This window comes from Eremothecium gossypii, chromosome III (genome assembly GCF_000091025.4).
Source record: "Eremothecium gossypii ATCC 10895 chromosome III, complete sequence".
Taxonomy (NCBI): Eukaryota; Fungi; Ascomycota; class Saccharomycetes; order Saccharomycetales; family Saccharomycetaceae; genus Eremothecium; species Eremothecium gossypii.
This window is the reverse complement of record NC_005784.3, coordinates 330,407-344,376: the sequence shown is the minus strand read 5'-3', so window position 1 is coordinate 344,376 and position 13,970 is coordinate 330,407. Positions and strand designations below refer to the sequence as shown.

The 13,970-nt window shown below is 53.1% G+C and overlaps 11 protein-coding genes across 11 annotated transcripts; 9 read left to right on the top strand and 2 right to left on the bottom strand.

Moving 5' to 3' along the window:
* Positions 1–115: 115 nt before the first annotated feature.
* AGOS_ACL007C (ACL007Cp) lies at positions 116–715 on the top strand (the record flags this gene model as incomplete). Its single annotated transcript, NM_208750.2, has 1 exon — positions 116–715. The coding sequence occupies one exon, from the start codon at positions 116–118 to the stop codon at positions 713–715; it is 600 nt and encodes a 199-aa protein (NP_983397.2).
* A 309-nt stretch (positions 716–1,024) lies between these two features.
* On the top strand, positions 1,025–3,223 carry TOP1 (DNA topoisomerase 1; the record flags this gene model as incomplete). The annotated part of the gene is made up of 1 exon (NM_208749.2): positions 1,025–3,223. The coding sequence occupies one exon, from the start codon at positions 1,025–1,027 to the stop codon at positions 3,221–3,223; it is 2,199 nt and encodes a 732-aa protein (NP_983396.2).
* Positions 3,224–3,860: 637 nt separating this feature from the next.
* Positions 3,861–4,826, top strand: CSI2 (Csi2p; the record flags this gene model as incomplete). Its single annotated transcript, NM_208748.1, has 1 exon — positions 3,861–4,826. One exon carries the CDS (start codon positions 3,861–3,863, stop codon positions 4,824–4,826), a length of 966 nt encoding a protein of 321 aa, NP_983395.1.
* Positions 4,827–5,240: 414 nt separating this feature from the next.
* Positions 5,241–5,690, top strand: MIX17 (Mix17p; the record flags this gene model as incomplete). The annotated part of the gene is made up of 1 exon (NM_208747.2): positions 5,241–5,690. One exon carries the CDS (start codon positions 5,241–5,243, stop codon positions 5,688–5,690), a length of 450 nt encoding a protein of 149 aa, NP_983394.2.
* Positions 5,691–6,076: 386 nt separating this feature from the next.
* On the top strand, positions 6,077–6,922 carry AIM34 (Aim34p; the record flags this gene model as incomplete). The annotated part of the gene is made up of 1 exon (NM_208746.1): positions 6,077–6,922. The coding sequence occupies one exon, from the start codon at positions 6,077–6,079 to the stop codon at positions 6,920–6,922; it is 846 nt and encodes a 281-aa protein (NP_983393.1).
* Positions 6,923–7,090: 168 nt separating this feature from the next.
* On the bottom strand, positions 7,091–7,705 carry COQ10 (ubiquinone-binding protein COQ10; the record flags this gene model as incomplete). Its single annotated transcript, NM_208745.1, has 1 exon — positions 7,091–7,705. The coding sequence occupies one exon, from the start codon at positions 7,703–7,705 to the stop codon at positions 7,091–7,093; it is 615 nt and encodes a 204-aa protein (NP_983392.1).
* A 162-nt stretch (positions 7,706–7,867) lies between these two features.
* On the top strand, positions 7,868–8,662 carry MDM12 (ERMES complex subunit MDM12; the record flags this gene model as incomplete). Its single annotated transcript, NM_208744.2, has 1 exon — positions 7,868–8,662. One exon carries the CDS (start codon positions 7,868–7,870, stop codon positions 8,660–8,662), a length of 795 nt encoding a protein of 264 aa, NP_983391.2.
* Positions 8,663–8,904: 242 nt separating this feature from the next.
* MVP1 (Mvp1p) lies at positions 8,905–10,476 on the top strand (the record flags this gene model as incomplete). Its single annotated transcript, NM_208743.2, has 1 exon — positions 8,905–10,476. The coding sequence occupies one exon, from the start codon at positions 8,905–8,907 to the stop codon at positions 10,474–10,476; it is 1,572 nt and encodes a 523-aa protein (NP_983390.2).
* Positions 10,477–10,604: 128 nt separating this feature from the next.
* RCL1 (rRNA-processing endoribonuclease) lies at positions 10,605–11,693 on the bottom strand (the record flags this gene model as incomplete). The annotated part of the gene is made up of 1 exon (NM_208742.1): positions 10,605–11,693. One exon carries the CDS (start codon positions 11,691–11,693, stop codon positions 10,605–10,607), a length of 1,089 nt encoding a protein of 362 aa, NP_983389.1.
* A 299-nt stretch (positions 11,694–11,992) lies between these two features.
* Positions 11,993–13,078, top strand: TAF4 (Taf4p; the record flags this gene model as incomplete). Its single annotated transcript, NM_208741.1, has 1 exon — positions 11,993–13,078. One exon carries the CDS (start codon positions 11,993–11,995, stop codon positions 13,076–13,078), a length of 1,086 nt encoding a protein of 361 aa, NP_983388.1.
* A 341-nt stretch (positions 13,079–13,419) lies between these two features.
* Positions 13,420–13,821, top strand: HTZ1 (histone H2AZ; the record flags this gene model as incomplete). The annotated part of the gene is made up of 1 exon (NM_208740.1): positions 13,420–13,821. One exon carries the CDS (start codon positions 13,420–13,422, stop codon positions 13,819–13,821), a length of 402 nt encoding a protein of 133 aa, NP_983387.1.
* Positions 13,822–13,970: the final 149 nt, after the last annotated feature.

Genomic DNA, 13,970 nt, shown 5'->3' with positions numbered 1-13,970 from the left:
GTGGATGGGAAGAGGGGTATTAATTGGCGGATTACTGTATGTTGCTTTGCTGCTCTAGCCCTAGCGGCAAAAACAACAGAACCTCTCAATAAGCCGGACTTTTTCCTGGCTATATATGGCTGCGCAAACCAGGCCAATCCCGCTGAGAGTTCGGACCTGGGCTTTTGTGTCAATTGTTACAATCTGGAGTGCTAGACGTTATTCTGACGCCGTACCCTCTGCCTGCAATCGGCTGCTCGCTTGTCTTTTTTTGCGTGCAGAAAAAAAGGTATCGTCCTCCACCGGCGTCTGCCTGCGTCTCTGGTGCTCCTGTCGTCTGGCTGTTAGCAATTGTCCTACGCTACCGAGTGTGCGCCCGTCCCCACATCGCCCGCTGCCCGCCCAACGCGAACACAGGCTCGCACGGAGGAAACGATGCAGCGGCGATCGGTGCCCTGGCCCCACCCTCCCCCAGTCATCGCTCGTAACCGCCGCGCCGCGTCGCTACTTGTTCAGGGCAGGCCCGACGAGCTCTGCTGGAGGCGACGACTGGCAAAGGCAAAGTCTGCAGTACATACTTGATTGTGTTTTGATCCAATTCGCGCGCAGTGCTGCCCAACTAGCTGCTGCAACTGCTGCTAAATCACAGAATGGAAGACGAACAGGCTTCCGTTATATGGATCGGCTTTCGAATTCTTACTATTGCTTCCCTCTGGAGAAGACATACACTTGGTGAATCCGCTCAAAATGGAAAAATGTCAACAAACTAATTTTTGCCCCAATGGAATCTGGTTACCCGTCTTGAAAACGTTGACATAATCGTAGTTTCTTTTTCTCTCACGGCACGCTCTGCGTTGCCCACTCGAATCAATATATATTTTGATACTATGGAGATGTACCACTAGCATTGGTATCGAGGCGGTTGGGGCGTATCTCTGATACATAAGTGGCGATTGGGGGCACGGACAAGTCTTCTCAATTCGGCAGCGAGCGGGGCATCTTCGTTGTTTTGCGTAGCAGACGATCGATAACCGACAGATAGACAATGACAGTGAAGTTGAAGAATGATTCGTCATCGGAAGATGAGCCGCTGGGGAACGGGGGCCGCAAGGCGGCGCGGCCGGCGCGCGGCAGCAAGCGGCGGGCGGTGAAGGAGGAGGAGAGCAGCAGCGGCGAGCAGGAGGAGGTGCTGTCACAGGAGGTGAAGAAACGTAAAACGGTGTCCAAGCGGCGGGCGCCGGCGCGCAAGGTGAAGGAGGAGGAGGGCGACAGGGACGCGAAGAAGGAGAGCAGCGTGGACGGCGAGGAGGACTCGGAGGAGTTTAAGTGGTGGGAGCGCGAGGAGGAGAAGGACGACAGCGTGAAATGGGTGACGTTGCGTCACAACGGCGTGATGTTTCCGCCGGAATACACGCCGCTGCCCTCGCACGTGCGGCTGTACTACGGCGGCAAGGCGGTGGAGCTACCCGCGGAGGCCGAGGAGGTGGCGGGCTTCTTTGCAGCGCTGCTGCAGTCGGACCATGCGCAGAACCCTGTTTTCCAGAAGAACTTCTTCGAGGATTTCCTGTCGGTCCTGAATAAGCATGGCGGGGCGCGCAACGGGATCGACATACAGGAGTTCAGCAAGTGCGATTTCAGCAAGATGCACGCGTACATACAGCAGCAGAAGGATCAGAAGAAGCAACTGAGCAGTCACGAGAAGAAGCTTTTGAAGCAGGAGAAGGACAAACAGGAGGAGCCGTACAAGTTCTGCTACCTAGACGGTCGGAAAGAGCAGGTGGGCAACTTCAAGATTGAACCCCCGGACCTTTTCCGGGGGCGCGGGGCCCACCCGAAGACGGGCAAGCTCAAGCGCCGTGTGCAGCCCGAGGATGTTGTGCTGAACCTCGACAAGGACGCTCCCATTCCCGAGCCGCCCGCGGGCCACAAGTGGGGCGAGATCAGGCACGACAACACCGTTCAGTGGCTCTGTATGTGGAGAGAGAATATTTCCAATTCCTTCAAGTACGTCCGTCTGGCCGCTAACTCTTCTCTGAAAGGTATGAGTGACTTTAAAAAGTTCGAAAAGTCTAGAGAACTGAAAAACTACATTGACATAATCAGAGCTGATTACAGAAAAAACCTCAAGAGTAAGGTGATGTTGGACAGACAGATAGCCGTTGCAACCTATCTTATCGATGTATTTGCCCTTAGAGCCGGGGGAGAGAAATCGGAAGATGAAGCCGACACCGTTGGCTGCTGCTCTTTGAGATACGAACACATATCTCTGAAACCACCCAACACCGTTGTCTTCGATTTCCTTGGTAAGGATTCTATAAGATACTATCAAGAGGTCGAGGTGGATAAGCAGGTATTCAAGAACCTTTCCATCTTTAAGAGACCCCCTAAGGAACCCGGTCATCAACTTTTTGACAGATTGGACCCTTCGATTCTGAATAAGCATCTTCAGAACTACATGCCGGGTCTTACCGCAAAGGTATTCCGTACCTACAATGCTTCCAAGACAATGCAGGATCAACTTGATTTGATACCTAACGAAGGCAGCGTGACTGAAAAAATGGTGAGATACAATGCCGCTAACAGAGCAGTTGCGATCTTGTGTAACCATCAGCGGACAGTCGGACGCAGTCATGCGCAGTCGATGCAAAAGGCCACTGAGAAGATTGAAGAGTATCAGTGGCAGAAAATAAGATACAAGAAAGCCATTCTGCAGTTGGACGAATCTGAGTTGAAGGCAAACCCAAAGTTCTTCAAAGAGATTAACGACTTGACGAAAGAGGAGCAGATGTCGATACACAAGAGGGTGCTTGAACGAGAGCGCGAGAAGTACCAGAAGAAATTTGCTCGTGAAAACGAAAAAAGGAAGTTCGAGGGGGAAGAGCTCCTACCAGAATCTCAGCTTGAAAGTTGGCTTGCTGATGTTGAAGAGATGGGAAAAGAATATGTAGAAGAGTTGGAGACAGGCCTTGTAACTGTGAAACCCACGTTGCAGTCTGTTGAAAAGCTAAAGGCACAGATTGACAAGCTTGAACAGCGGATCAGGACAACATCTATTCAAATGAAGGATAAGGAGGACAATTCGACTGTTGCATTGAGTACATCGAAGATTAGTTACATTGATCCACGGCTCAGTGTTGCTTTCTGTAAGAAATACGACGTGCCTCTGGAAAAAGTTTTCACCAAGACCCTGAGGGAGAAGTTTAAGTGGGCCATCGAGTCTGCAGACGAAAACTGGAGGTTCTAGTGTTCCCATCATTACCTGTCACAGGCTCTCTTATCATGCTATTGTTGGCGCCTACCAAATAGCGCCGACTTAAAGCTATTTTACGCTGATGCCGTACTAACCGCTTACAACGGTAACACGATATCCTCATTTGTAGCCATATCTTGCTTTAGATAAATAGTCATTGTTGTAAGCGGCAATTTGTTAATTTTGCATTACCAAATACTCTTTTTCTTGGGTCAAGAAAATGGCGAGGCGCCAAGCGCGCCGCTAACGAAGCCTTACCAGATATAGCAAAGAAAGACCACGACATATATAGCAAAGAAAGACCTCGACATATATATCAACATGCTTTGATTGCGCATGCAGCGTCGGTTTCACCCAGGCGGAGAGTTTTGAGTCCTGGTGAATATTAACCTAGTTATTTCGCGCAACAAAGTATATCTATTGTTGAGGCTACACCCTCTCCACGTCTCACTAGCTCTTCCTTACGGAAGGCAAGATGCACTGTTATCATCTCCTAATAGCCATCAAATTAGCTGGGTATATTAGAAATATATTAACGGAACGAGGTTTCATTTATCAGTTTTCATGCTGATCAGAGCTGCAGTCACAATAGCGTCAGAGCTGTCAATTTCATACAATCGAGTCAGACGCGATGAAACTTCACATATCAAGACAATCTATAAATAATTCATGGCTGCTCCTCCTACTATTGTTACCTTGCACATTTTGCCAAGTATTAGCTATCTCAACAGTACGCGGAAGACGGTTCAATTCAACCACCCCAGGAATAATAACCAATCCCAGACACCCAATACGATACCATCGATCAATAACATCAATTCCCATACCTAAAAGACCCACTGAAAGGCCTACTGACACAAGAAGGCGCGTGACAACCATAGCCCCACAACAGAATAGGGCAGCACACGCCAATATAACAAAAATCCCTGCTTCATATACAAATCAGCAAATCGCAAGTCAGACTACGCATATAATGGAGTACACTCCGGGAATTCCGTCTCCGCATAATAATCAGAATATTCAAAAATCAGTCCTGCCTTCGGGCATGCTTTTCTTAGCATTCGGCATCGCACTCTGCGTCGTCATCACCGCATTCCTGGTATCCTGGGGCATTGTCTTCCTCCGCTCGTGGTACTTCGCCAGAAAGGAACATCGCTTCCAGGCAATGGCCTCTCGATACCAGAACGCGGCGCTATACAACCTCTCCTCAGACAGCGCGGACTCCGCGCCCTACGACTCGGATCTCGTGCTGAAAGTCCGCAAGATGGACCAGCTGAACAGACTAAGTCTCTACTCGCTCGGATCGATGTCCTCACTCGGCGGCGGCGAGCACAGCAAGGATGCCAACAGACGCAGCTTGGAGAACCGCGCTTCAATGTACATATCGCCGACAAACTTGATACAACACCAGAAGCTGTTCATGCTGTCCACCCGCACGCCAAGCACGCTCTCCCTCACGCCCACCGCGGCGCTGAAAGACCTACCTTTTCCGGCGCCTGCCTCCACCAGGGCCGCATCGGGGTTGCCGTTGCGGCACTCCATGGCGAGCACGAAGTACATCCCCAAGAGCTCGGCTCCCCTGCCTCCAACCGCATAGTTGGACAGATTCTGAGGGAGGCCTATAGCCAGCGACCTCGCTGGACTAGACGGCTACGGCCTTATATAAGCGCCGAGGTCCTGCCATGGACTACAGTAATAACGAACAGACGCAAAAGAATATACGCAATGTACGCAAATGTAATAATAAAATGTCGACTGACAAACCACCGTAGCGCTACGACGCCCAGCACTACTGCTGGGCCAGCGGCTGAATGCTCTAGCACCATCCACGCCATTCCGGCCATCTGTGGTGTGTGGGGGCTGTGTCACGCACCGATAGTTCCCCGGGTCCGCATCAACGCCCAAAATTTTTCTATAAACATGGCTTAGTTAGATCGCTGCATCTCTCTTTTGCCACTTGACAGTACCTGTTAGTCGTTAGACATCCCACTCCAACCCAGATAGCATCAGCATGGCACGTTCCAGAGGACCAGCAAGAAGACCAGCCCCCGTGCAGTCGCGCTCGGCGTCCAGCATGGCCGCCCCAGCCGCGCACGCCCCTCCTGCGCCCGCCCCAGCCGCACACGCCCCAGCACAGGCGGCCCCACAGCAGCCCGGCTTGTTCGCACAGATGGCCTCCACTGCCGCAGGCGTGGCGGTCGGCTCGGCGGTCGGCCACACCATCGGCGCGGGCCTCACCGGGCTCTTCTCCGGCTCCGGCTCCGCTCCTGCGGAGGCGCAGCCCCAGCAGCTTGCCGCAGCCCCAGTGCAGCAGGACACCTTCCAGACGCAGGCCAGACACTGCGACACCGACGCGCGCAACTTCACGCGCTGCCTAGAGGACAACAACGGCAACTTCCAGATCTGCGACTACTACTTGCAGCAGTTGAAGGCGTGCCAGGAAGCCTCCCGCCAGTACTGAGCGCCCACTAACCAACTGTAAATAACGAGATATAATATGATCTATTTTCCGCGGGCATACGTGTCCTGAGGCCTTTTGTGCACCTCAGCGCGGCCACGTGCGCGCGGCGGTGCTTCGCGTGCTCCGGCGTGCGGCCTACGCCCTGGGGGGCGTGCAGCAGTTGTAGCAACGGTCCGCTGCGCCTAGCGATGGTTTATGGTCGATCTGCTGTACCTGGATGGACTTTGTCTCCTGAAGTAGAAATGTAATGGCCCCTTCGGGAATACATAACAAACATAGCGGAGACAAAAACAAAAGCGTTATACACGCATCTGCCGTTACATCACCGTCAGCTCCTTGCAGACCAATAAGCCTTCAAGTTAAATATAGGCTAGCTATAACATATTATGTCGCTAAGAAGGGCCAAATCGTTGCCATCGCTTAAGAATATCGCTGAGGTGGCCAAGCCCATCACCAAGGCCCCCCCGCTCCCCCTGCTTGCGTTTGAGGGCCCTGGGCTGTCCACATGTCGCTGGTATCCCACCACCGTGCGCACAGTGCACAATACCCCCAGTAAGGCGCAGACGACGCTGCTCTCGACAGCGAAGAAGGAGAGTGCGTTTTCCGCAATGAACCTGAAGGCCTTGCGGAACGAGTGCCGCTCCCGAGGCCTCCAGGTCTCCGGGCGGAAGTCGGATTTGATCGAGCGCATTGTCGACTTCGAGCTGAAGGGACCGCTGGGCAGGCGCGGGACACGGCGGGCGTTCCACAGCCCGGGCACGAGCAGCGCCAGCGTATGCCGGCCCGTGGACAAGGTCACCATGCCGGACATCGCGCTGACAGAGCGAGCCGTGCAACAGCCTGAGAAAAACTACATACTCCGGATTCCGTCGTTGTCGCGCGAGGCGGCGTCGCATCCCGTTACCAAGTCCGAGAAGGATCTTGCGCAGGGAGCCGACGAGGACGCCGACCCGACCTCCGAGGAGGGCCGGGTCCTGACGCCGGACTCGGACCTCCACATTGAGTCGCCGGTGGTGATCAACAAAATTGAGATCATTAACGAGGACGATTACCTACAGGACGATTCGCGACAGAGCTCGGACTCGCAGGGCGGCTCGCAGCAGGACTCGGACGGCACCGGCCAGCAGAACTTCTCGCCTCGGGATCGGCGGTTCTTTGCAGGGCTGACTGCGGCGGTGGGGCTGTGGTGGTACTTCGGGAACAAAAGCGCCAAGCGGCGGATGCGGAAATAGGCCGGTCCGCCGGCAAGCGAACTCAGTGCATGGCGTGGCATATTGCTGTCCAGGAATAAATATAATCAGATGTGCTACCCAGACTAGGTGGGCAGCCGGCAACCGGCCGCGCTGCGTCTATCATCTTTTCTCGTTAGACTTAGTTTTATACATATAGATATGACTGTTTTAGTGGCCAGCGTCACCGGTCGGCGGCCTGTCCATGGCCTCTTTCCGCAGCTGGAAGACTCTCTTCTCGAACGCCTTCATGACCACCTGCGTGACGCGCGTGCCAAAGATCGAGGAGACACTGTTGTAAAGCTGTGACTTGAACTTGAACCGCAGGATCAGCTCCACAACAGAGGCGTCCGGTCTGGTAGGGTGAGGCGAGAGTAGCCATTGTGTATGCAGCGTTTCGAATAGGTGGTGAGCCAGCGACTCTGCAACCACGCTTCGCTGGTTCCCCGGCAGCGTCGTGCAGTCTACCCGGCACACGAACGTCTCGTCATACTGCTGGAAGCCTACACGAAGGCCTGCCTCGGTGGGCATGTTATCGCCAGGCCTCCGCTTATTAACGAAAGAGTCCGTGCAGTAAGGAATGAAAAGCTTATAGAGGGACACTTCCGACACTGCAGGGTACACGTAGTGCAGCGGCGCGTTGAAGACCCTCTTGAGGATATAACGCTGCTCCTTAGTGTCACCGCCGGTGAACCCAAGAAATGTCCTTCTGGATACACAACTCGGCGTAGCCAGAGGGAGCCTTGTAGGCAGTAGCTGAGGGCGGCTTATCAAACACCGGAGCATCCCGTTATTCCTCGCAAAGCGCTGGCGCGATCGCACTATTCCGAGACGAAGTCTTCTGTGTATGTTACATTCTGCATTGCATTGGAAACCAAAAATTTTGACATCGCGTCCTCTGCCTTACGACTGCAGAGGTACTGACTCACATGGGCACACGACCGAGTCATGTCATTTGATATAAACTGGAATAAGATCAACGAGGATAGCACCATTAACCAGCGAGCCCGCGCTTTTCTCAATGAGCATCTCGAATCGCTGCAGCTGCCCAGTTATGTGAGCAACATCAAAATGACCGATTTCAAACTCGGGACAATACCCCCACGCATCACTCTGAAGCAGATAGACAACCCCCTGGACGACTTCTATGAGGCGTTGCGGCTTGAGGGCGCGTCTATCGGCGGCCGCGACACCGACGTGCAGTTTCTGATGGAGGTGGATTACAAGGGCGACATGCTGATAGAGCTGAGTGCGGAGCTCGTGCTCAACTACCCCAGCCCCAACTTTATGCAGCTGCCCGTCAAGCTCACGATCAGCGATATTGGCATCCACTCCCTGTGTCTGGTGGCATACCTGCAGCGCCAACTCTTCATCAGTTTTTTGTGCGATGTCAGCGATCCTGCGCTGGACAACGTGGAGTCCCCGCTGGACAGCAATGGCCCAGCGTTTCTGGGGTCCAAGGCCGTGGAGAGGATATCTCTCATACGGAGCATCAAGATACAGACGGAAATTGGGCCCCAGGATCTGAGCGAGGGCACCATTTTGCGGAGCGTGGGCAAGCTGGAGCAATTTCTGTCCGATGTGTTCAAGAACTTACTTCGGAAGGAGGCTGCCTGGCCGAGCTGGATCAACTTGGACTTTAACGAGGATGTCTCTGCCGACGTAGAGAGTAGCAGTTCCGCGGAAGAATCGCTCCCGCACAGAGACGATGCACAGGACTTCTCTGCCGATGCGAGAGCATAGCCCGGGGGCCAAAACACTCAGTCATCACGCTATCTGCATGCATTACCCGTAGTATGTATAAGGCTACATATTCTTTAGCTCTCAGTCACTTCTTTTTCGTTGTACGTTGCTTCAGAGGTAAACGCCAACGACATTAAAAGGGAGAGTAATTTGGGTAGTTTCCGTCACAGACAACCTTCTCATCTGCACGTTCAAGTGACAGACAACCACAGTAAAGATCTAAAGACTGGATTTTGCAACACATGATGGATTTGGATTCTCAAGAGTTGTGGGGGCGTGGACCTTCTATGGAATCACCAAACAACGCGTGGGCCAGTGTACAACGAACTCCCGCCGATAGCGCTCGTACGCAGCAGATAGTATCACCCGTTGTTCGACAGGCTGAATCTTTGGGGTCGCTCACATTGACAGATTCATCGCTGTCAGCAGAGGTGAAGGAGACTATGCGTAATAATTACAATGAGCGAAAGATGTACGAGCCCGGCACGCCAGCGTTGGAACAGACAGTGTGGGGAGCGCCACCATCACAACTAGACGCAAGTATAAGCGGGCTAGATACTTCGATGGCACCAGTAGCCAGCCAGAGCTCCATGTGCGACGAACTACACAGCGAAGATCTTGAGAATTGGATGAATAGTCGGCGAAAGACGTACAATCCCTTAGCCAAGAACATCGTCGTGGTAGAAGAGATCCCCGAGCGGGAGGGCATCCTCTTCAAACATACGAACTACTTGGTCAAACATCTGGTTGTGTTACCAAATACGAATCCCTCCTCCAACCAGACAGTCATTCGTCGCTACTCCGACTTCAACTGGCTTCAGGAAGTTTTATTGAAGAAATATCCTTTCAGAATGATCCCCGAGTTGCCTCCCAAGAAGATAGGGGCGCAGAACGCGGATCCCATCTTCTTGGCTCGCAGGCGTAAGGGTCTATGCCGTTTTATTAATCTTGTTATTATGCATCCCGTTCTCAAACAGGACGACCTAGTTCTGACGTTTCTAACTGTTCCAACGGACTTGGGAAGTTGGAGAAAGCAGGCAAACTATGACACTACTGAGGAATTTACTGACCAGAAGATCGATAAGGCGTTTATCAGTCTCTGGCATAAGGAGCTCAGCAACCAGTGGAATAAAGCCGATGCGAAGATTGATGAGCTGCTAGAGTCATGGATTAAGACTTCCGTCCTTGTGGAGAGATACGAACGGCGCATGAGGCAGGTGTCTGAAGAGCGGCGGCTGCTTGGCCGCGTGATTGAGGAATTTGCTGATAATTCGGTAACACTATACCCACTAGAAGAAGGCACTATTCATGATATTAACTCTCATATATCCACTATATCAAAACATCTCAATAGCCTGGCCGATACCTCTAAGAAGGAGCGTCAGGAAGTGGAGGAACACCTATCGGTGAAGTTTAAGACCTTCATAGATATTATTATAGCACTGAAGGGGGTCTTTGATAGGTATAAAATTATGGCGGGGAATAACATAGCACATTTGCAGAGGAGAGTGGAAATAAATATGGACAAACTTCAATCTATGGAGAGTAATCCGGACGTTAAAGGTGCAGAATATGATAAACTCAGACAGACAATTCAACGGGACAAACGGACAATTGCTGAGCAACTAAACAGGTCCTGGCTAATTAGAAAGTGCATTTTAGAGGAATTTGTAATTTTCCAGGAGACTCAATTTTGTATCACACATGTCTTCCAGGAATGGGCCAAGATGCATGTAAAGTACGCCAACGAGACCACTGAAAGTTGGGAAAAGGTGTATGCAAATTTACAAGATATGCCGCTATCGAGAAGTTAGTGGTGTCGAGAAGAGTAATATATAATTGCCTACATTTGCGTTTTTACCACTGTATCCGGTTTCTATATAGGAGTTGACTGCATTATCTCGTCAAGAATACTGCTAATATACAAAAGTGCCTGTCGATATCAGGCGATCTTCTTGCTGGTATTCGTGAACCCGATCCCCTTGATTGTGACGATCAGGTCGTCGGTGTCATCGTCAGCAGGTTTCAGCAGGGCCTCCGTTCCGAACAGTTCTTTGATATCTCTCAAAAGGAGGACCAGGCTTTCGTCAACTTGGGCCCTGGCTATTCTGAGCCTCCCGATATCCTCCTTCCCAATGACCATGTACACAATTGCTAGTGGCAGCTGCGACCGGCACACAACCGCGCTTCTACTGATCTCTTCCAAAAGGTTGTATGCTGCCTTGTTCCCAATATCCTCTGGCACTTCACCTGCGTCGCCGATCGCCTCCGTGAAGTACCTCCAGCCTTTCTTAGTTTCTGCCACCAATGTGATGCCCCATCCGGGACTCTTTCCTGAGTTCGCGCCTCTCCACACGTCCGCAGTAATGTTGGCCTCGCATGGAACCTGTTTCAGCACGCTTTTAGCGCCATCGATCATTCTGTTTACCATAGACGGACTGACTCTGGTCGAGTAGGCGACGCCACGGATGGCCGAAATTAGCGGGCGCTCTAGAGCATGCATTGTTATCGGCTGCGCAATCAACGAGTCCACAACCAGGTGCACCTCACCGCCGCCAAGCGGTGGCGCCCCGCGCTTCAGCGTGTGGAGAGCGCACTCTCGCACACCGAACTTCTCCATCACGGGCATCAGGCCCCACTTAATCGCCTCTATCCCAGCGTCCTGGTGCGTCGACGTGACACCCCGCAGTATGATCGAAAACTTCTTCTTAGAAAATGGCGCCAGGTACAGGAGCGGCTCCACGTAGTAGCCCACCGCCTTGCCATTCGGGCAGTTGTGCGTGTGTGACCCTCCTACGATGATTCCAGGCCTATATATCACGGTCGTACCGGTGTACGAGATCTCAATTACACTTCCATTGGTAACGGCCTCTATGAGCCGCAGAAACGATACTTCGTGGTCTCGCAGCCCAGGATTCATGTCCTCGGACCTGATCTTTTCAATCTTCACAGCCTTTCCCGACAGAGTGGCCATCACTATTCTGTGCCGGAAATTCGTGGCACCACGGAATGTGACATATTTTGAAGACATCCTGCTACCGAATTCGAAGCCTCTGTCACCAGCTAGGACCCGCGCACCTGTTTTGTGTTGGGATGGTACTGCTCATCTCATCTCATGGCGGTGCTACTGGTGAAAATTTTGATGCTAAGGTCGCCTGTTACCCGCACTCCCGTGAAGTAAAAATTCACCTGGAAAGCTTCTTCGCTTGTTACGGCGATAAACAAGCTTCACACAGGGGCAAAGGGCGACAGTATAGGCGTCTTTCGGTGACTAGCCAGCGTGTTTGAACTGATCTAAAGGTCGTACGAGACAACTTGTGTATATTCGCTATGGGTAAGTCACCGAAGGCAGCGGATCAGGGCGACACGGGCGCCGGAGGTAAAAAGACAAAAGGTGAGGACGGATTCAGCTTCGGAATCGACGCCGAGGAGGTAGAGCCCACGGGCTCAGACTTTTCGAACGACATGCCCACGCCGTTCGACAACTTTGTGGGGCAGGATGAACAGAGTAATCGGGCAGAGCTGCCAGAGAGCGGGCAGCCGGCAACCACACTAGCGCTACCTGCTGGCGGCGCGGGCAGCGGCGCGGGCCGCAAGTCGCCCCAAAAGATGCAGCGGGCAGGCATGCGACGGGCCGCGGGGGCGGGGGCCCCCAAGCAGCAGAGCGATCCGGACAAGCTGAGCGACGCGCTGCTGTCTGCAGGCGTGGATATAAAAGAGGAGGAGGCGCTCCTGAGCTCCACCGTGACCACAATGAAGTCCAACTCGCAGGTCTCCAACAGCCAGATACCGCTGCATCCCCCGTTCCTGCATCCCTCCCACGTAGCCAGCATGATGAAAAAGGTCGCTGCCGAACAGAACTTCAACCAGGACTTCTCCAAGAGCTCGGAACTACTGAGCCTGATGTCCACAGCATGCGAACTCTACATCCGCGACATCATCACGAACTCCATCATCATCTCCCGCCACCGGCGCAAGGCCGTCAAGCTCAATTCGGGGAGGCGAAGCGAAACCACACGGGTCCTGCGGGACCTGGCCCTCAAGCAGCGCGAACAGGAAGAGCGCCGGGTGAAGCGCCGCATAGCGCTGGGCCTGGAAAAAGAGATCACAGACACTAAGCTCGATAGCGGCGAGACGCTCCATCGCGCATCCAATGCCACGGCCAACATGATGATCGCCGGCGGGAAGAAAAAGTACAGCTGGCTCACGTCCGGCTCCAAGGTCAACGCCACGGACCTGAAGAACCCCGGCAAGGTCTCTTCTGCTGTTGCAGCGCGCGGCGACCTGGGCATCAAGTTCCGAGAGGCGCGCGAGGAACCGGGCATAGTCATGCGTGACCTTCTCCACGCGCTCGAAAACAGGCGCGTCGGCGTAAATAATACCATTGCTAAGGGCTATGCAAGAATAAGGGACTAGCCCGGTACGTCATAGATATCTCTGTATCTGCATCAATTTGCATCCTGGCATCGTGCTCGGTCCGGAATGGGCGCCTCTGCCGTGCCTCGAACGACGGACAACCGCACGCAGCGCGCGGACCGGTACGCCACCGGCTCCCAACCGCGAAACAAATCTCCACCAGCAACCACGTGATTCGTACGAAGCGATCACCGTTATGCCTTGTTTGGTATAAATAATAAATAAACATAACCGAAAAAAGACACATTGCAATGAATGTCAAAAGGTGGTAAACAACAAACAACATCTTCCATCGCAAAGATCTTTGAAGGGTTCTTTTGTCGTTTGCTTAGAGCTCAGATATGTCAGGGAAGGTTCACGGTGGCAAGGGTAAGTCCGGCGCGAAAGACGGAGGCCCCCTTGGGTCGCAATCGCATTCTGCGCGCGCAGGTCTGCAGTTTCCCGTTGGTAGAATTAAGCGGTACTTGAAGAAAAACGCCGCAGGTAAGACGCGGGTCGGGTCCAAGGCCGCTATATATCTCACAGCCGTGTTGGAGTATCTGACAGCCGAGGTGCTGGAGCTGGCGGGAAACGCCGCAAAGGATCTGAAGGTCAAACGTATCACGCCGCGCCATCTGCAGCTGGCCATCCGCGGCGATGACGAACTGGACTCGCTGATCAGGGCGACAATTGCGTCCGGCGGTGTGCTTCCGCACATAAACAAGGCATTGTTGTTGAAAGTGGAGAAGAAGACCCACAAATGAGCGGCCAGGGGCCTGTACCATACCGGCTGCGCAGCGTGGGCTGCGCAGTCTCGCTTGCATGTTATCGCGCGGCGCTTGCTACCACAGTCTTGGATGCTATTTTGACATGTATGTAACGAATATATCAGACTGTACACGACCCGGGGTGC